The 22,150-nt window shown below is 32.4% G+C and overlaps 1 protein-coding gene across 1 annotated transcript; it reads left to right on the top strand.

Moving 5' to 3' along the window:
- The first annotated feature begins 14,332 nt into the window (after nt 1-14,332).
- Nucleotides 14,333-15,754, top strand: LOC113741847 (gibberellin-regulated protein 6-like). The gene is made up of 3 exons (XM_072046293.1): nt 14,333-14,518; nt 14,683-14,716; nt 15,234-15,754. Exons 1-3 carry the CDS (start codon nt 14,429-14,431, stop codon nt 15,419-15,421), a joined length of 312 nt encoding a protein of 103 aa, XP_071902394.1. The 5' UTR covers nt 14,333-14,428; the 3' UTR covers nt 15,422-15,754.
- Nucleotides 15,755-22,150: the final 6,396 nt, after the last annotated feature.

The raw sequence follows: 22,150 nt of genomic DNA, 5'->3' as shown, positions 1-22,150 counted from the left end.
ACGACGATAAAGAAACGAGAGAACATAATAGTGGGGTAATCCAATTCTCTAAAGCTCATGAAGGATCGATTCTTCCTTCTGCTCAGGACATACTATGTCCAGTTTGGATTACGTGCTTCAGCACTTTATAGAGAAAATTATACACTTTACTGATGCATTGTCTCTAACTAAAGTTCTAGAGGCTTATTGAAAAAAAAAATTATTAGAGTAAATTATTTACAATCTCATTGGATAATACTCATTCTGTTTGCCATCTGAGGAAGTCCATGCTTTCCAATCTTTGGTTTGGATACATGCATGCCTGCGGTCAAATCACGATATTGTAAAAATTTTGTTGATTTAGCCCCCAGACGTGTTGTTGTTGTGCCTAGCTTCCAGCTCCTCTCTGTATTAAGGTCTTCCCTCCAATCTTTGGCAGATAACAATGAGCCACCAAATATGCACATGCTACTGATAAACAGTTAGTTCGTGCGTTTGTCAATGTCTGCTCGTTTGAACTTGGTAGAAGATAGGATTCCCATCACGAGTCCTCCACCATCACTGACTGACCATTTGAATAATTCTTCACTTTCCAGTCTTTGAAACATGGTTCTATCCTTCCTAGCTAGGCGTTTGAAAATTGTTAACATAAATGTTTTTGAGTTTTTGAGTGTAGTATTTTTCTTGAGGATGCATTTGGACTTACAAAGAGGGCCTTTTACAATAATGATTGTAATTCCATTAGGTCTAAGGCAGAGGGATTATAGTAAGAATTGCTGGCTGATCAGTTAGCTGTATCATCAAATGCAGGACTTGAAAGTTGTTACATTGTTCTTGAAATATGGGATCATTTGATTTGATGATCATTAGACTTTTTGAGTGAAAGGGTACGTGTTGATTCCTCCGCACGTTGGGCGGGCAGTCTACTCAGTCACAAGGAAATGAGAAATTAGACAAGAGTTGTTGCCACAGTCTTAAGGGCCATGGTAAACCTGTCTTTTAAACACAATTTAGGACCCACAAATTGAAGAATTAGAGGTAAATCAATCACTTTTTGCTATTACTAAAGTAAAACTTTCCCATCAGGTTGAGTTGGATTTTATTGACACGGAGTTGGCTGTCTTTTGTTTTTCCACGAAATGTGTTAGGCAGGTGAACCATCATTTCCGGATGGTCATTCTAGGGTTTGCAATGGTTTAAGTTGAGGATAAGGGTCTTCTCATGTCTATACGTGTACGTATATTTTACCATTTGAAAGAGAACTACATTCATTGGTTCTAAACAAACAGTGCATTCAACGAAAAGAATGTATACAGAACTAGATAAAAGAAAATGGCTTCACTTGCAAAGAACTTCGCTAGACAAATTGCAATTCATACGATCGAATAAGAGAATTTTTTGACTTGGAAATTGGCCTAAGACTAGGATCCATCAAATTTTTTTTTTTTTTTTAAGTTTAAGTTGCTATTTGACTTAAAAAACTTAGAATTAATCTTCTATACACTGACAGTATATATACTTTCATTATTGAATGTATGACATATAATTCGAATTTAAATTTGAAACCCAAATTTTATACATGTGTCATGCATGCAACTGTGATAGTCTATACATTGTCAGTGTATATAAGATTTATTCAAAAACTTATCGTAACTTACATTGATGCTTTCGAATCGAATAGTTCTGAGTGTAACATTCGGTCCAAACTGGCCAACTTGTTATGCTCATGAGGTAACAAAATGGCATGGAAACATGAATCCTGCTCAACACCCTAGTCGATCCTTTTGAGGGCATCACTCTCTTTAACGGAGATAATTGTCAAACTCTTAGATCTTAGTCCCTTCAAAATTTTGGACCAAATATTTAATGAATGTACCTTTCCACAGTAACGTGGCATTATGAAACTAGTGGCCTAAGGAAGTGGTCCAAGATGCATTGAAGAGGATCTGCGCCTAAACAACAAAAAAAAATGAAGGAAATCTACAACAAATTAACAATGATTGAGTAAGCCAATTAGCCCCATTGTGGACCTTCTACCCTCTACTTCTAAAGTGTGGAAACTGACTATATAAATATACAAACTTAGGGTTAGGTTAAGGTGCCAACCTACTCAAAACTTCTTCCTTTATTCTAATACTACCACCACTACTACCATTTGGGTGCTACTAAACTAGCTAGGCTCAGTTTTTTCCTTTTCAAAAACTTACCAATAATATAAGCTCACTCTCCTAACTTAATTTCCTCCTCATCCACAGCAGAAGAAACTAAGACAAAGGAGGATCAACTAGGGTTATCGAGAAGAAGCATGAAGAAGAGGCAAATAGTAGTGAGGAAAGAGGGATCTCGAAGATGCTCGAGTGGCTCAGCGGTGAGGACTGTGAGGTATGCAGAGTGCCAGAAGAACCATGCAGCAAGCTTGGGAGGATATGCTGTGGATGGATGCAGGGAGTTCATGGCAAGCGGTGAAGAGGGAACCAGTGGGGCGCTAACATGTGCTGCTTGTGGCTGCCACAGGAACTTCCATAGGAAAGAAGTGGAAAGTAGTGTTGCTGAGGCTGTTTCTGAGTCTTCTTCGTGACTTTTCTTGTTCAAATGATCATCATGTCTAGCTCAAAAGGCAGGGAAACATGGACAGAAAGGTCAGATTAAGGTCCCTCTATCTTGTATGCCAGTGGCTCTCGCAGCCTTGGTATGTGATTGAACTGAGTATAATTGTTGCTCAATTGATTGATGATGATCATCTTAAAAACAGATTTAATCGAGTGAAAAATATCAACTATTGGAGTTATACTTGTTATGGAATTAATATGCTGGTTTTTTCGCCTTCTTCGTCAGTTGTTTCTGCTCATCAATAAACTGCAAATTGGTTTGATTTTGGACTGGACAATAGAGGGTTAAGACTCAATAACAGACAAAAACACTTTTATTCTGCGTCTAATTTGCCAAAATCTATTTGATGAAGAGGGTTTAATGTACATTAAGTTAGAGGACATACTGACAAAATCCTTATCAATTCATTGCCTACTCTTCAATTAGATAGTAGAAAACCTTAGTACTGATGTCAAATTTTATGATGCAAACTGGCTTTAAGACTCCATTATAGGATTTCCTTTTTGTTCATTTTAGGAGGTTACGCATAGAGGAGTATGCACAGGTTAAGTAATTATCTGAGTTTCGTATTGGCAATAGCCAAATGGACATAAAACGTGATCTCCGTTCTACGATCTTTCAATGTCAAATGTACTTGTGAGCCTTTTCTTGTCTTTCATTCGAGAAACAACAATTATGAAAGCTTTGGTAATAATACTGATAGGCCGTTATAGCATTAAATTTTTTCATGGAGTAGCAACACTAGCTAGTACATGAGGCGCAGTAGTAGCTGGTACTACACCTTTACAACTTCATCTTTATCACTTTCTGAAGCTGCAAAACAGGCATTCTGTCCCCTTTTGAGGCTGTTCTGATTATGCGAATCGATGCAACAGCTAATATTATAGGCTGACTTCTTTGGAGCTTTCGGCATTCTGAGGAACCAAAAGACAGGATAAGCAAGAATGCAACTGCTTTGCATATTTTCTATTGATACATTTCTGAAGAAGCAACTTTTTTTAATTAGGATTCATTCATCTTTTTTATTAGATAGGAGAATTTGGATGTTTATCAGCCCCTCCACAGGCCCACATACATATTTTGCTTTTGGTTTTATCTCCATAATTCAAACCTTGTTTTGTGATTTCTTAAAGCTAAAGCTGACTAAAGTTCAAACTACAAATAAATTAAGGTGGTCTACAACGTGGTACTCTTTGGAATGATCAATCATAGATGAAAACCTAATAAAAAAAAAAAAAGAAAAGCCAAAGCTACCTGAATTTAGAACATTTTAGTTGTGGTGTGTATTTGAGTAAACGAAATAATAATGCATGATGGGAACTTTATTCTGCTTGCTCAAATATTAGCCAATTGATAGTGTTTCTTTTGGTTTTTGCCTCACCTTAATGATTGATGCTTGACAGTGGCCTTTCCTTGTCCATGTGAAGATAGTTAGGGTGTTCGATCATGGTAGAGGTATAATATTGGTTGAGTCGATCAATTCCAACCAGTTAATCAAAAGGCCCTTTAATTTTCTCAGATTCATTTCCTGCTGAACTTGAAATTCAGGTTGAAATTTTAGAGTTGGTTTTCTAACAGTACGTTTAGAGTAATATTTCGAAAGAGCTAATTGAATTAGCCTAGTTTAGTTTGATCGAGCTTTGCCTGAGTCGGAATTGCCATTCCACTGCAATTTTATGTCTTTCATTGGATATCCTCAAATGAAGCTTCAGTTCAATATTCAGCAGAGGTCTATCCACTGAAATGTTTTCCTTATGGTTCTTCAGTCAAGTTTCTAGGATTGCTTGATAACGTGAATTGCAGCTTGAGTACCCCATCAAAATGATCATCCTCGAGAAAAAAAGGAAAAGGAGTCCAGCATTAAGGACCCATATTATGACCGCTGATACAATATTAAGTAGGTGGCACGTTATGGTTTTCATGGGTTTTCTCCTATGGATTTATTCACGTTTGATTTGATAGGATGCATTAAGAAGGTGTTTTGGTTACAAAACAGGTCTTACACTCCATCGATACATTCAATCATGATAGAGCCAAAAAAAAATTTTTTTAAAAAAAAGAAAGATTGTATGTGATTATATAGAAGCAACTTTTCAAATTGACGTGCTCTTTCAAAGGAAACCCTTGTTGCATCCTCTGTGATACCAAAAATTGGTCGATACATATATTTCATAAAAGCTCTATGAATGTGTAACGTGTTAATTAAAATTCACTCTCCGCATCCCTTATTCAAACACAACAAGGAAATAATTCGCAGCGCGAATCGCAAATTCTGATTATAATTAGAGTTAACACAATTCTCAAAAGTTTAAAAATAATAATAAAGAATCATACGTTGAACACATTCATCATCGAAAATCTTAAACAATTACCTAATTTACACAAAATTTTGGTTGGGAAGTTATGCTATTCAAGAGTGTATATTTCTGTACTTTTTTTTTCTTTTTTTTTTTTTTTAAGACGACAACAGTTGTATAACCTAATCTATTTTATATTAAGGGGGAGGGAGCGGATCTAAGGAGGTCCAGAAATAACTCGGAGGGGACTGAACCATCACCGGACCTAAGGAGGCACAGTTGTATATTTCTGTACTTAACATAGTACTATGCAGATCGTTTGAGAGAACAGTGGAGGCTACCTTTGAATGGATGACCAAAGGCCCAAAGCTCAATTAAAGATCACCTAGTTGGAGCCCTAGTGGGATTTGGCCTGCCATCTTCATGAACAACAACCGAATGAGAATTTGAGACTCTTCAAGTCATATTGATTTCCCAAGGCTAGTTTAAGATTGAATACTGAAAGGACTTCTTCTCATGACTACAGATGTGGAAATCACAAGGTGGAAACAATTCCAACTGCTTCTTCGGTCCAACCCTACAAGCCCATCTTCAAGTGATCAACTAGAAGTAAAATATGCGCACTTTGAGATGCACAGGAATAGTGAGTCGATGTACCCTAATTCATTTGCAATGCGAGTGAATTCTTTTGGAGGTCTTAAAAAGTCATTAGGAAAAAGTGAATAAAAGCAAGGTCTTACTTTGATCAATTACTTGTGTCGTCATAAACCATTTCGCAAGACTCGTGGACCAAAGGATTCTTGCTTGTGCTATCTAATGGGTACAAGCATTTGCTCATTTTAGTGATCTTGGTATACATTTTTTTCCCATAGACCAAGGATTTCGGCTTCCCATAAAAAATAGACTTATTTCTATTTTTACACAAATTAAGAAGTGTTTTTTTTTTTTTTTGAATGGAAGAAGTATTAGTTAATATAGTTAAGGGATAATTTCAGAAACCTCCCTCGAGTTTTTTAACAATTTTACCTAGCTCCATCAAGATTTCAAAAATTACACATATATCCCTTAAGTTTACCGTTTTGGTAACAAAAACTATTCAATGGTCAAAATTTTGAATGAATAATCCAAAATGCCCTCATAATATTATAAAGTTCATATTACCTTTCAATAAAATTCTTAAAATGAAATATGTATAAAATCTCAAACTCACTTTCAACGCTCAGCTTTACTATTTTATATTCCCACATCTCATATTAAGTAGCATTATCACCATGACCACCACCATCATTATTTCCTAAATTCTAAAACCTCAATGTAAGTTAAAAAAGAAAAAAAAGATAAATCAACAGTACTGTTAAACTCAAAAAACTTCACCAACTGTATTAATAGAATATCCCATCCTTCAAATGTTGCCAACATCGGCCCCACCCCTTTCTTTTTTAAAACTTTCAACTTACATCTTCTTCTATTTATATTTAGATCCTCCAAGCAAAGCTAAAATTAATTTGTAATATGTTCAAATTGTGTTTAGGACATAATTGGCTATTCGACAAGTAAATCTTGTTTCTATTTTCATTAAATGTCTAATTATGTGATGAATTCATATGCACAAGATTAGGAGCGGATTGTTTAATTGTATGAAAAATATTAATATGTTAAGGTTACTATAATCATTTTATAGAATCAAGAAAGGTAAATATAATATTGAAAACCTCAAAGTTACTAAATGAAATTATCAGAAACCTCTATAGAGGTTTTTTAAATTGTCCCTATAGTTAAAGAAAGAAAGCCTACTTTTATACTACATCTTTAAAGTGTATAAACCTACAAAGGCAATTATGGAATGGACATATGGTTGCTTCTACGGTGGAAAGTCGGATCAACTATGCACCGTAGGCAGAACTATTGCTAAGATGACAACTCAGCATAGGCATCTTTGTCTATTTGTTTGGGTCCCAAAGGTAACCGGCAAAGTTTATATTACCTGAAGCAGTGGACAGCAACATTGATATAAATTGGTTGGTGTAGATGCTAATTTTTTTAAACTTAATATTATAAGAGAGTGAAAAATGGATCAATAATTGATAAACTTAAGCAATAAATAAATAAATAAATAAAAGAACAAAGTCAAAGAATCACTTAAATTCTACCACTGTTGCATTAAGTTTCCCTATGTATGTAGAAATAATTAATTTTATGGTCATTTAAAAATGTATTTTTTCATGAAAATTGGTTTTTCAATTTGAAATTTAATTTGTAAAAGAATTTTTATGATATGGTGATTTTTGTACGGTATTTACTTATTTGGTAATTACTAACATTAACTGAAAATTTACAAATGAAGTGCTTAAAAACAAAAGAAAGGCACAGAAAGGAGGGTGAGTAATTGGTAAATAATTAATTAACAAAACTACTCAAGAAACCGTAACTTTTATATATGTGAGGAAATATTAAATACTCTTAATAGTAAGACACAAAAGGAATTTAATAGATGAAAAATGTGTATTAACAACACTTAGTGATGCTCCCAAATATTGGATGGATGGTATAAAAAAATATTAATCTAAATTAAATTGATAGTGTATACACTAAATACCTAGATGCATGCCATAATTTGTGTAGATCATTTTTTTTGTGAAAATTCATGAAATATACGATGCAATCCCAAACCACGAGTTTAATGTTTTGAGAGTATGCAAAATGAATTAATGATCAATTGTAAGTAAAGAAAAAGAAAAGTCAATGAATGATTGATACTTAATATTATATTAGCGCAAAAGACACATTCTAGGTCTCTCTCTCTCTCTGTGTGTCTCTCTCTCTCCATTCTAATCTTTATATATATATATATATATTTTTTCAATATTAATAAGATTACCAAGGAAAAGAGATTAATACTTGCTACTCTAAATTTTTTATTATTCAAAGAGAAGAGTATTTTCTTCTAAAATTTATGATTATTTTATCTACAAGCTCAATTCTAGTTTCTTGAAGTACTATGTTAATTAAGTTTATGATTACTCATCTACAAATTCGATATTAATTTAAAAGTCACCATGTTACATATAAGATTACTTATCTAATTTCTAAATTTAAATTAAAATCTTCTAGGTTAATTATGTCACGATTATAGTTACTTGAAGTATTGTGTTAATTATGTTTCTAATAAATCATCTATAATTTTGATTCTAATTAAAAAGCTACTATCTATTCAACATATAAAGTTAGAGAGATCGTAGTTAGTGTAAACATTTTTATGTCATTTTTCAAACTTTCTATTTTATCCTTAAAGAAAAACTAATTTTTACTCTGACTACTTAATCACATTTTGCCAATATAACTACTGTAACTACTCTAAACAATGTTGGTGTTTTAAATAATGTGTTGGATCTCACCTCTTTATTTTATCGTCAAGTGCATTGTTTGGATATGTATATTAATTTGAATACGAGATTGTAATTGACATTTATATAGATGTCATTGTTTGTTTGTTTCAATGGATTTGCTCTCATTAGATAATCCTTATCACAACAAAATCTTTTAATTCAGTACTTACTTTTAAGAGTAAATTTTGATTTTTGCTATAATTGGTTATCCTTATCATTAGATAATGTTAATATTTAAAAATTCTCAAATTTTGACACTATTTTACTAGTCAATTTTGTGATTTATAGTTTGTCATGTCCAGTACAACTAGTTGCAGAGTTAGAACTTAAGTTGGTAACTATCTAGTTATTTCAATAGTTCAAACGTTCAATCTTTGAAACTTTTGTATTATGTGATTTATGTTTATGAACTTTTTATCTATAATCTCAATTATAGTTTCTTGGTAGGGGTGTGCATCGAATTCGAATTCGATAATTCAGAAGTTTGAATTCGAAATTTTTTGGAATTTTGGCATAGGAATTACCGATCGATTTCAATTTCGAATTCACCAATTCCGATTTCGATTTCGATTCCAAATTCGATTCGGAATTTGGTAAATTTTTAATTCACCGAATTCGGAAACCTTTTTTTTCTTTTTTGTTAGATGTGTTGTTATATAATATAAATTTTATATTGCATATATTATAAAAAATATTATTATATATAAATATATTATAAAAATATTATTATATATAAAAATATTATAAAAATATTATTATATATATAAATATACATAAATATACATATTATAAAATGAAATTGAAATAAAAAATATTATTATATCTATAAATAAATAAATAAATATTAATATATATATTATAAAACGAAATTGAAATCGGAAATTCCAAATATTGGATGGATGGTATAAAAAAAGATTAATCTAAAATAAATTGATAGTGTATAACTAACTACCTAGATGCATGCCATAATTTGTGTAGATCATTTTGTTGTGAAAATTCATGAAATATGTGATGCAATCCCCAAACCATGAGTAATTTTTTTAAACTTAATGTTTTGAGAGTATGCAAAATGAATTAATGATCAATTGTAAGTAAAGAGAAAGAAAAGTCAATGAATGATTGGTACTTAATATTATATTAGTGCATAAGACAAATTCTAGGTCTCTCTCTCTCTCTCTCTCACTCTCTCTCTCTCTCTCTCTCTCTCTCTCTCTCTCTCTCTCTCTCTCTCTCTTATATATATTTTTCAATATTAATAAGATTACCAAGAAAAAGAGATTAATACTTGCCACTCTAAATTTTTTATTATTCAAAGAGGAGAGTATTTTCTTCTAAAATTTATGATTATTTTATCTACAATCTCAATTCTAGTTTCTTGAAGTGCTATGTTAATTAAGTTTATGATTACCATCTACAAATTCGATATTAATTTAAAAGTCACCATGTTACATATAAGATTATTTATCTAATTTCTAAATTTAAATTAAAATCTACTGGGTCAATTATGTCACGATTCTAATTTCTTGAAGTACTGTGCTAATTATGTTTCTAATAAATCATCTAATTAAGCCATGTGTACTCCAATCTTAAACTATAAATGCTTACCTGATGTTAATCATCATCAGGTAACCATAGTTTGTTTTGGGATTCATAAAACATGCCCACAACTTGTGCGGGTGCATGTTTATTTACAATAATACAGTTCATATACTAAAGTGGGTCGCATCTTTACAACTCCTTCTGCCCGGTTTCGGTAGCTATTTCACGGTCGCTGTCCTTTGCCTGGCCCATGCTCATGTGCTGTCCTGATTCCATTTGTTCTGCCTACGGTACAAAGCTGACTCAGCTTTCCACCATAGACGCAACCATGGACATATACTCCTACTGTTTAAAATGTTCACCCATGATCCAACTTGGGTAGTATTGATCCGTGCTTTGACGGCCGTACGGTTAGTTTTTTCGTGCCGATTATCTTTGACTACTTGTTTTGTGCACTCATTAAATGTCTTGCTTTAGAAGTTGATGAGCACTTTGACCTCCAATATATATTACTCACTCCCTTTTTTTATAACTGACGTTCAAGGTTTTACACACTAATTAAAAAATTTTTTTCATTGCTTAAATCTGTACACTATTTTCCTTTTGTACCCTCATTAATTGTCCAATGAGGGGCAGATAATACGGAGGGGCAGATAATTACTAGGGTTGTTACAAAGAGAGAAGCAATAATTACTAGGAGTAGTAATTAAGAACCCTGTATTGGAAAAGAGAGATAAAAGGGCAAAATTGTGAAAAAATAATTAATACTGTATGGAGATTATAAAACGACAGATAAAAGTACACTGGAGCAAATTTCTTAAACGTCAGTTATAAAAAAAGGGAGAGAGTATGTTATGGTTGCATATTTCGGTATCAACAAAATTTAATCTGAAGATACATTAATTACAGTTCAGTTTGGTAGTAATATTTTGTTAGTTTTGACGGTTTGAACTTTGAAGCCTGGACCATAGTTAGACTAATTGTCAGCTTTTCTGCTGCCTAGATATTTGATGTGGTTTTCTGATGTTTCAATAGATATATTCATTGATGAGTTGTTAAATGAATATGATATATCCAGCAATAATAGCTTGTAAGAGCCGAATTGGCTTGGAAAAAATCCTAAGCTACTAGGCAGGATCCCTAGCATTTTACATGAAAACTCAACCAAGCTGATTGGAAACTATTGGGGAAGCGCAACCATATCTGAAGGCTTCAAAGATATATGTTTTTTAACTTTACACATAATTGAATGTGATTTTTATTTCATTTTTTTCAGAAAAGTTTTTAGGAGTTCTTGTGGAAAAAAAATATTGTAGCAATTTTTAAGGATGTGATGTTTGTAAGATAAAAAAAAAATGATTTGAAAACATGTTTATGAAAAATATAAAATTTTTTCGCCAAAAAAACTACAATCCAAACAAGATAAATTTTTACAGTATTGAATGTTCTGCACTGCAAGTCATTTATTGAAGTTAGTACTATTAACGTTGCCTTTCAAAAGCAAAACTTTTTTCCTATGGATGCGATTATTTATCCACATTTTTGTGTTTTTCTTTTTTTATTTTTTTCAACCAAGTGTTTTTGCGGTTATGAGAGACTGACTTTTGTTTACGTGTATTCCTTTTCGAGTCTAAAACAATCGATTTTGCATAAGAGAAAAAGGGCAATAGAAACTTAGAAAATATTGTGTTATTGTAATATATTTGAATATTTATTATACCTTCTTACGTCAGTAAAATGAATTTTAATTTATTTTTTAAAGAAAAATGGCATCACTCGACCCTCGTATTTTATGGATAGTATTTTAGTGAGGGTAAATTTTATATATACTAACGGTGTATGCACTATCACCGTAAAATTCATGACGCATGTATAAAAATTGGATTTCAAATTCAAATTTTACATAATTGTCATTCTTTCAAAACCAACAGTATCAGTATAGGAAGGATTAATCCTTTTTAGTTATTTCACAAACCAATATTGCATCTTTTTGGTTTTTGAACATTTTTTAAGTCATATTTTTTTGCCCATTAAAGTTACAGACACATTACATGTGCAAAATTTATAGGACAAAATTGGCAATATACATACGAAAAACCACACCAATCATCTCTCACATTGTAACGATATTATATTATGACCCCTCACATATAAAATGAAGCAATTTGGTCTTTCACAAGCTAAAATCAAACGTTTTTGATGTCTTCTAATTCATATAAGTCGAATCAAGCCTTTCTTTGCTTTCAGCTCGAATTAAGTCAAATGTTTAAAATCAGACCCAATTGTATGTAGATTGCTCTCAGCTTGAGAGAAAAAAAAAAAAAAAAAAAGGGTTAACTACAAATAAATGAATAAAAAGCAAAAATTTTTCTTTTCGACAACTATAGTCGAAAATTGGTCCCTTTTTGTTAAAAAAAATAAATTCAACTAATGAAAATGCCCTAAAAACCAACCATCGAAAGGGGACGTGCAAAAGCTGTGTAACTCATGTTCTTCATACAAACATGCATGTATGTATAGTTGTCATGCAATTATCCAACGAACATTATCATCAGGCGTTGAAAAACAAACAGAATATATAGAAGAAGAGGAAAAAGAGTACTAAAGCAACGCAGGCAATTAATTAAGGAATGGCAGTTGCGAGCCAAACATATGACTTTTTCAGAAGAAGCATATGGCGAGGCAGAAAACAAGGGATGGTTACAGCGGACGGTGCGGTGGATTGGTCTCTGGGCGCATCTTCGGTTCATGTGCTTCCCTCAGATGGCCTCACATGCCAACTTTTCTCCCTTTACCCAATTATTCACCTCTTATTTTAATCGGTGTGTCTGAAGAGTGCTCTACTCGTTAAGGTATATTTCATGCCCAATTATATATTTCATACGTTATGTTTTTAAAAATATAAGATTAATTAAATAAATAAATAAATAAATATAAGGGATAATAATAACTATTTTTAATATGTATATATATAGTAAGTTAGGTGAATGTTATTTGTGCTAACGAGGAGTACCCTAAGAACACTCGTTAGAAAAATTCTATTTTAATTGCAATCAAATTTTATACTCCCTCCGTTCCAATTTAATAGTTTTGACTTTCTTTTTCGTGCAATCTAAGAAAAATTAGTTAATTTTATTATAAAAAAAAGTAAATCTAACTTACTGTTTTTTTTTAAAAACACCCTTATGTTAAGGTTGGGAATATAATTAATCATTATACCTTTACATCAATTATAACAAACAACAATACTGATAAAAAGTTGCATCATTCAAGAGATGAATCAAAATAATTATTAATGAAAATGTTAATTGTACTATTAAATAAGGTAAGTTATACTCAATGATAACAAAGTACAATAAATAAGAATATTTTAGAAAATTTAAAAGTTAACTATATTTTTTAATTAAAAATGAACTATAATTTGAGACGGATGTACTAAAAACATAAAACTATTAAAGTGGGACAAAAGAAATATCCGCTACTTCTCATATTAAAAAAAAAATCCAGAAACACTGCTCACGCACGATCCTGCTGCCATACGCTCAGATTCATATTCTGATTCTTGATTATACCATCGGACGAGGGGCGTGGACGGTTGTCAGAGACAATATTCCAGGCATTTCACGGTCTGGATGAGGCCTCAAAAATTTGTGGGGTTTAGATCACGTCTTGTAACTCGATTTTCACGTCGTGTGAGACCCACAAAAATGTTATTCTAATATTACTCGCTGTTATTCTATTATTATAATTTGTACAGATGATATTACACCATGTATAAATGGTGTTACACCTTTCGGAGCGATTGTCTCCGGTCCCGCGTCCCCAACCATCGTATGGTTCTTGTTTAATCATTCCCTACCAACGTTCTCATCTTGGGGCTGATGGACTGCCAACATGTGCCCTCCGGGACACAGAGAACGAAAAGCTCTAACTTGGTACTAATTTATTTCTTCATTAGTTGTCATCTAACGTCAATATCCATTTGGTGCAGGGAAACTGATCCAATGTGCTGATGCATTTCTCTGTTTTCTTGGGGTCCGCCCCCACTTTCCAACTAACTACCCCACTTGTAACACATAATCAATCACCGGCAGTTTCTTTTTTTTTTTTTATTATTCCCCAAAGAACCTTATAATAATGAATTTTCAGAAAAAGGTTGGATAAATTGCAGTAAACCCCTTGTGGATGTCATGATACTTACAAGCAGATCCCATATAGACTTTGATTCCTAAAATTGTACTGCTAACCTTTTTACAACTTTTCATCATTGAAAAGTGTCTGGATTCAAATTCGGAAGAAACCCTGCAATGACTAGAAGGATATGAAGACCATTTTTCACCTTCATCAACAGAATTTACAGAAACATGAAATGGGGAGGTCCATACAATTTCAAGAAGTTTTGAGGCATGCCCATAGAGTTATCATAAAGTATGAGGATAACAACAATGCAAATTAATCCTTCTTTTGAGCCTTTTCCTTCCTCTGTTGCAATAATTTGTCTCTATATATAGTCTCCAACCCCACACTAGGCTTTACACCACCGGCAAGCAGGCAGCAGTACTAAACTCATTAAAGCTTCTCTTTCTTGTTCTTCTTCTGGCACTTTGGTGAGTGGCAATGGCTAAGATCCTCTGCCTTGTTATTTTGGCCCTCATTGCCATCTCCATGGTTGCAACCACGGCTATGGCCAATGCCCACATTGATAGGGTAAGTTTACTCAGCTCTCTCTAACCCTTGATTGAGCATTCATGGATTGTCTGAACCGTACATTTTATTCAAGAACAAATTATTGCTTCTTTGATTAGCACTGTTTTCTCACAAAGAGTTTTTTTTTTTTTTTTCCTCACGAAAATCTTTTACTCTATTTGCAGGCACGATATGGTGAAGGGAGCCTAAAGGGTTACGGTAAGTACTCCTCCTTCACATTTGTTCCTTCTTTTTTGATTGGCTATTATTTTTTTTTCCTCCTTGTTGCTTGCTTTAACTTCGTTTGATTTTCTTGAAAAGAGCTAAAACCTGAATTTAGTGTTAATCGTTGTAGTTGGAGCTAATTAATTAATATTCCAAGATTAATGTAGGTTGGTGTTGTTAGTTCCTATTTGAAGTTTGACCACAGGGAGGAATAAACAAATGCAATTCAAATGTACACACATCTTTTCACACAATTGTACGCCCCTAGTCCCAAGAAAATTGCAGAATTTGCTTTAAGTTAATTATTATGATCAAGAAAGACAACATCAGCTTTCATCATTAACCCTTTTTTTTTTTTTTGGTAATGGAGAATCCAAGTTTAAAAATGCAGCCTGGTGTATTCTAAAATTTTGCATCGCCACCCCTTCTCATATCTGATACTTGCTCTAAGTATTCAAAGCTACTGCGAATTTCTAAATCAAAACTGCTGCTTTATATGTTGTCACACCAGAGTGCGGCTCGCAATGCAAGAGGAGGTGTCAGAAGACACGGGCTTCTTTGAATCAGCCCTGTCAACTCTTCTGTAACAAATGCTGTGCAAAGTGCCTCTGCGTTCCTCCTGGATACTCTGGAAACAAGCAGGTTTGTGCTTGCTACAACAACTGGAAGACAAAGAAAGGAGGACCAAAGTGCCCTTGAATACTTCGTCCCATTATCACTCTCGATCGAGTCCCTGAGGCTCCTAACATATATGGCACAAGCTGGTGGCGGTGCCAGAGCGGTTGTTTAATTTGTAGTCTTTCTTTCTGATTCCTGTCAGTTGTCGTCTTTACTCTTTAGTCGCTACAAGTCATGAGTTCTATGACTTCATATTGACAAACTTTTACTAATGTTTGCTCCTCCTCTGGGGAAAGAAGTTTTACCCAATGTTTGCCCGTCAGAGAGCAGTAGCGTCTCACCACATCAGTTCCCCTTAGTGCCGTGGGATAATCCAATTATCTTGCAATGCAATTTAGTAGGTTCAACAATCAATCTTCATGTGCAACCAGGAATAAGATTCCACACTTTTCCTGACTGATTTTTTAGGTTGCATTCGAGTTTGTTGCTTTCCATTGGAAAATTATTTGGAATATTGCCCAAAAATTAAAATGTCAGAAAAATTGTAACCGGACAAAGGGTAAAATATAAAAAAAAAAAAATCGTGATTTATTTAATTTAATTCTTCTTGATTTGAAAATCTATAAATTTCTATTATTATAATTTCGTGTGATTTCGATTAAATTAAATTAAAAAATGAATGACAAGAAGACAGAGTACGTAGTGACTGTATTGGCTTTGCTTGGCGGAGGAGTGGCTCAATCACAGTGTTTGGATTCCAAATGTTGGCAGCTGCAAATGGCTATTGCCATGTGTTGTACAACAATCTTCAAGTATTTTCCACGTGGGGAGCATGCATGGCATAATTAAAGTTTTTATTTTTCTAAGTTTTTGTAGTGACCTCCTATGCATATTTTAAACTTTTTTACTACGGGATGGTGGGATTTAAGAAGTAGGGCATCAATTTTACGTAATGACATGCATCAATTTTACGTAATGACATATATTTATTTTTACAACAACAACAGGAGAAGAAATGGAGTTTCAAATGATAGAAGTAGATGAAATTTTGAAGATAAAATGACCTAGTTGATATAACTTTATGCTTTTTCTTAAATGTGACACTTAAATTATATATGTGTAGTGTAAAACCATAAACAATTTCCTAAAATAAAATAAGAAGAAATGAATAAGTTCTTTAAGTTCTTGCATATATATATATATATATATATATATATATATATATATATATATATATATATATATATATATGTTTTACAAATTCAAACGTTGTGTTTTCAAACAACATCTCAACACCAATTGATCTTCAACAACAGGATAATTATTTGTTCCATTATTAGGCTTTTATTTTAAGGATTAATTTTATATACATTATTGTTAGTGTATATACTTTTACCGTGATATGCATGATGCATGTGTAAAATTTAAAATTCGTTCATGTGTCATGCATCCAACCGTATAGTGTCAGTTTATATAAAATTAACTTTTTCGAAACTAAATTTGAGCCAAGTTTGAGCGATGCTAGACTCAGATTCAATTAAGACCTAACCTATATGTGTGTGTGTCTATACATACACACATACACACACATACATATACATACATATATACAATAAATATTATAATTTATAATTATACATATTATGACATAAAATGTTAATAATTTATATATTATCACCCACATTAAAAATGGCTTCTTCACATCTTTCCTTTTTTTTTTTTTCCTGTTGTATCTCCCCACCCCAAGTTTTAGAAAATTGAAAACTTTTAAAATTTTAAGCTTTTGTCCTCACAAAATTTAAGCTTTCGATTTACACCCGCGGAAATTTGGCAAAGCTGACACATACTGGCTGTTCCCGTATCTTGCTGAAGGCTAAAGCACACTAAGACTAAATCCAAAAAAAAAAAAAAAAAAGATTAACAATTTTCACATTCTTTTTTTTTTTTTTTAACAATGTCGTTTTATAACTTTTTGCAGACTACCTAGCTAGTATACATGTTTGATTTAACATCGAAAAGATTCAAAAGGTATGCAAGAAGCAAAAAAGTGTATATGAATATCATCAAGGGCAAAGTCAAGACCTAAAGGTTAGGCGGTGCAAGAAATTTGGCAAATGCATGCAAATAAAGAATACAAAAGAGAAAAAAAAAACTTAGTTATTTATTGAAGTTAAATTAAAAGATTTTCATCTCATCTCTATGTCGACGATGGTGGTAGTTTAAATCTTCAATAGAACGGAAATAAAGGAAGGAACTTAAGAGAAATTAGTTGCGGCAATAGGTAAGGATAGTTTTAAAAATTTTAGGAAGTACAAATAGAAAAGAAATTAAAAAGTACAAATTTACTAGCTAAATTCCTAATCTTTTGAAGTTTAGGGGTGCAATTGCCCACCCTCACCATCACATGGCTTTGCCCCCTTGAATATCATTACCAAGCAAAGATCTTTGCCTATTTGTCATTGCATCTACTCTATTAATCTATTGCAAACCCACCTAATGCCAATTTAATTATTTTTATGGCATTTCATTTGGTCTTTGCTTGCAGAAAGACTTTTTTTTTTTTTTTTTTTTGGTAAGAAAACATGTTTTGGGTAGATTCAGTTCCGATCACCGTCACAGATCAGGACATACCTCCGGAACAATAAGTCCGGAACAATAAGTTGGTTATAGAGACCCACTAATACTAATACAGGTCTCGTATTAGCAGCGGAATTCAAACATATAACTTTTTGTGTCAACTAAATCAGCTTGTATTGGGCTCTAAAAAGACTACTTACATGTTTTGTTGTGCGTACGTTGTCTTTATTATTGTTTATGCTGTATAGAAAGAGATGTTTCACCCATGCATCTTTTAGAAACTTAGAAACACAAAGGGGAAAAAAAAAAAAAACGGGTATCTTAAAATAAGGGTGCTACGTCCTCCGGGGCTTGGTCTGGCGGTTGAGGTTGCTGAAGATGGAACCTTAGGTCCCTGGTTCGAACCTTGCTGCCAGCAAGTTGTGGAGGGTGGGGAATAGTCTGCGGGGTCCACTCCATGTGGAACACCCCTAAAAAAAAAAAAAAAAAAGGGTGCTACGCTAATTGTAGCAAGGAGAATAGGTCGTCGGCCTTGATGGAGAATTGACTATATTACCTTGCTGGCAAAACCTAATTGATTAACTAAAATTGTCATAATCTGTTACAATATCTTCTCCCAATTTCCTCTCTAAATTGCATCTTTTGCTGCACAAATTGTGGTTCTCAAGTTGCTATCTTGATGCTTTCATAATAAAACTACTGACCTGCTACAACTTTTCTCTTTTCTCTTTTGCTACACTCTTTGTCCTTAGCATTTTAATTTTGTATTGATAGTGACTTGCTGTTCTAGCATTCATACAGGGGGCAGCATAATAAGAGTATAAACGAAAGTAAAATATTATCTCTCCTCTGATATGAATTTTTTAATGCTAATTCAACTCACAAGTGCTGACAAAATGTCACAATGCATGTCAATTAAGGGAAAATAAGAGATCTATTATATCTGTTGATAATTTTTCAAATCTATTATAGTATGTGTTAAATTGTAGATTTATAATTTTTAGTGCGTGTTTAATCTATCATCATGACAGTGATATAAATCACATCGTGCAGGATGATTTCCAGTAATCTGATAATGAAATTTGATTTTATAAATAGAAAAAAAAAAAGGAAAGTAAGAGAGATTTTTTGAAAGTATGGATAAGCGATATTAAAAACAAACCTCAAGATAAGTTTTTATGAAATTATCCCTTTATTCATTGTTCCTGTATCTTGGGTCATTATCTCAAAATTTCAAATATATCATTTTTTTTGTAAAACTTCAAGGGTGTTAAATGATATTAAAAAAACCTCATATTAGGTTTCTAATATTACTCCTATCTTATAAGAAAAAACATAGTCACACAGCAGAGTTACCATTGATGTGGCCCGTGAAAGAAACACCTTAATAGATGTACAATCTTCATGTGCCTAAGAACTGATCTTTGAAATCAACTATACCAATAATGATAAATTGCTAAACGAAGAGCTTGAAATAATTAGAAAAAAAAAGGGTCAAAAAAATTGTATTTGCCTCCTTTTTTTTTTTTTTTGGTGCATATGCTGGCACATGCTATAGAATAAAGAAAACGGATTATTTTAGATGGCTCCCCTAAAGTATTTGACAATTTCAATAAGCATCTCTGATGTTTTCAATATCACAATTACCTGCACCTTTACTTTGAATTTTAATGTGAAAAAGTCAACCCATGTTAGCAATAGAGTTAGAATTAATTAAAAGTTCAAGCCAAATGTGTTCATTCACAAACTTCCTTGCCTGCCCGCAAAAAAAAAAAAAAAAAAAAAAAAAAAATTCCAAACAAACAATTTTAACTTTAAAAAGAACTTGAAAATGCTAAAAGGGAAAAGGCAAAAAAAAAAAAAAAAAGAGTTGATGTTGAGAATTTACCTTTAAGTGGCTGCAAATAGCTTTGTTGTGGTAAGACATAACGTAGAAGGAAAATAAAACATCTAAAAGTTGAAAATTAGCAAAGATGCTATAGTTACATGCCCCCGTTAATGCTAATGGAGAAACAAACTATCCTCCATTTTCAACGCCATCAAGCCCAAATTTTTAAGCTGAATTTGTGATTTCAATTTCTTATGATCCATACACAAGGGTTATTAATTTGAGATTAAAAATACATTTTAGCATTTCTTTTGTATTTTTTACATCGCTTTTATGAATGACTTTGTTACATTAAAAATCAAAATGAGGGAGGTGTAAATATAATACTAAAAATTTCAAGGGTCCTAAGTGTTATTGTCACAAAACTCAGTAGTAAAGGATTATGAAATTCAGTCCCTAAAGAAAAGGAAAGGATCAGCATAAGAAGCAGACTCCTACTTTAACATTCAATTGCCACTCAAAAAGTCCTAATCCTTGAGGATGGGAGGATGTGATATACATTGAGGATGAGGCTTTTGCTTGAATTTTGCTCTCGAAACCTTGATCACGAAGTTGATAAAAACCTATCTTCATAATTAAACGTGGAGGGAAATCATCTGGCAACCTATATAAATGCAAACCGGATAGAACAAAACAGAATCATTGAAAGAAAAGCAAGATTTGAGAGGCTGAAAAAGATAGAAATTAGTAACATCATCATGCTCTTGCAATTGCAATTAGGCTAGTATACAACAAGAATATAATTGGAGAGTTTTGAAGCTTGGTTCTTGTGTTCTTAGAGAATATAGTTTTCAATCATGTGTAAATTCTCAAAGAAACCGTGGAGGCAAGGTAAGTTGTTATTATATTCAATGTTCATTACATTGTTTTATTCTACATTCTTGTACACACACACACACACACACACACACACACACATATATATATATATATATATATATATTGAATTCATTTATCATTTCTTTGGCCAAATGGGTAATTGCTTTCACAAGTAGCTTTGAATTCATTGAACAATTAACTTAATTTAATTTTTTTTTCTTAAAAGTTTCTTTCCATTTTCTTCAAGTAAGATATTCTTGGTTCATAAATTATTGTACTTTCTAACTAAGTTATCATTATTTCAAGAGAGCCGAACCCAAAAAGTCAGTTTTTTTTTTTTTTAAAAAAAAAGAAAAGGCATCAAGGGATTATGTAAAAACATTTGTTGTTGTGAATGATAAATATTTTCAAAGGTTTCTTCCTTAGGGCCTTAACCATTAATGTTGACACCAAAAAAGTGGGTTCAATAAGTAATTCTCTTAAAAGAAAGGACGGTCTCATTCATTCAATGGATTGTTTGCTAATAACAAACAAATGTGAGATAAAAACAGTGTGTTGAAGACTGAGTCAGAAGATACCAAACTAATACAACCCTTCATGCAAAAAGTTCATATGCCCCTTCTTGTTGCATGACATTGACACACTGGCCATTGCTTTCTTTACCACTTGCATGATCCAACCAATTGTAAAGTTGGTTTCTTTCTTACCTTTAATATACTAAGCCTTTATATCCCTCCCTTCGAAATACTCCCTCCCTTTTTTTATAACTGACGTTTAAGAAATTTGCTCCAGTGTACTTTTATCTGTCGTTTTATAATCCCCATACAGTATTAATTATTTTTTCACAATTTTACCCTTTTATCTCTCTTTTCCAATACAGGGTTATTAATTACTACTCTTAGTAATTATTACTTCTCTCTTTGTAACAACCCTAGTAATTATCTGCCCCTCATTGGACAATTAATGAGAGTACAAAAGGAAAGTAGTGTACAGATTTAAGCAATGAAAAAATTTTCTTAATTGGTGTGCAAAACCTTAAACGTCAGTTATAAAAAAAGGGAGGGAGTATATTTGTTTATATCATCGTTACAATTTCCAATACACCTTTTTACTTCCCCAATTACCTTTTTATCTCACATACATCATATCACAAAAAGTACTATAGTAAAAATATCTCAAATAACTTACAATCCAAACAAACTTGTCATCCAATATATTGAGGTCAATATGAAATTATTTACAGCCATTAAATCTCCAACCTATATGCTTATTTTAATTCCTTTATCTCTACGTTTTAGGTATATATATATATATATATATATATATATATATATATATATATATATATTTTAGACACTTGCTCGATTTTTCTAAAATAGCAAACGATGAAAGTAACAATTTAGATATTTATTAGTGTTTTGTAATTCTCAGCGAGGTAACTTTCAAAATTACAGTATCTTTGATGGGCCAAGATTCTAATATTGAAAGAGTTTCGTATTAAAATGAGATTAGTACATTAAAGGGGT

The sequence above is a fragment of the Coffea arabica genome, chromosome 4c (genome assembly GCF_036785885.1).
Source record: "Coffea arabica cultivar ET-39 chromosome 4c, Coffea Arabica ET-39 HiFi, whole genome shotgun sequence".
Lineage (NCBI taxonomy): Eukaryota > Viridiplantae > Streptophyta > Magnoliopsida > Gentianales > Rubiaceae > Coffea > Coffea arabica.
The sequence above is the reverse complement of the archived record's forward strand: the minus strand, read 5'-3'. Positions and strand labels throughout refer to the sequence as shown.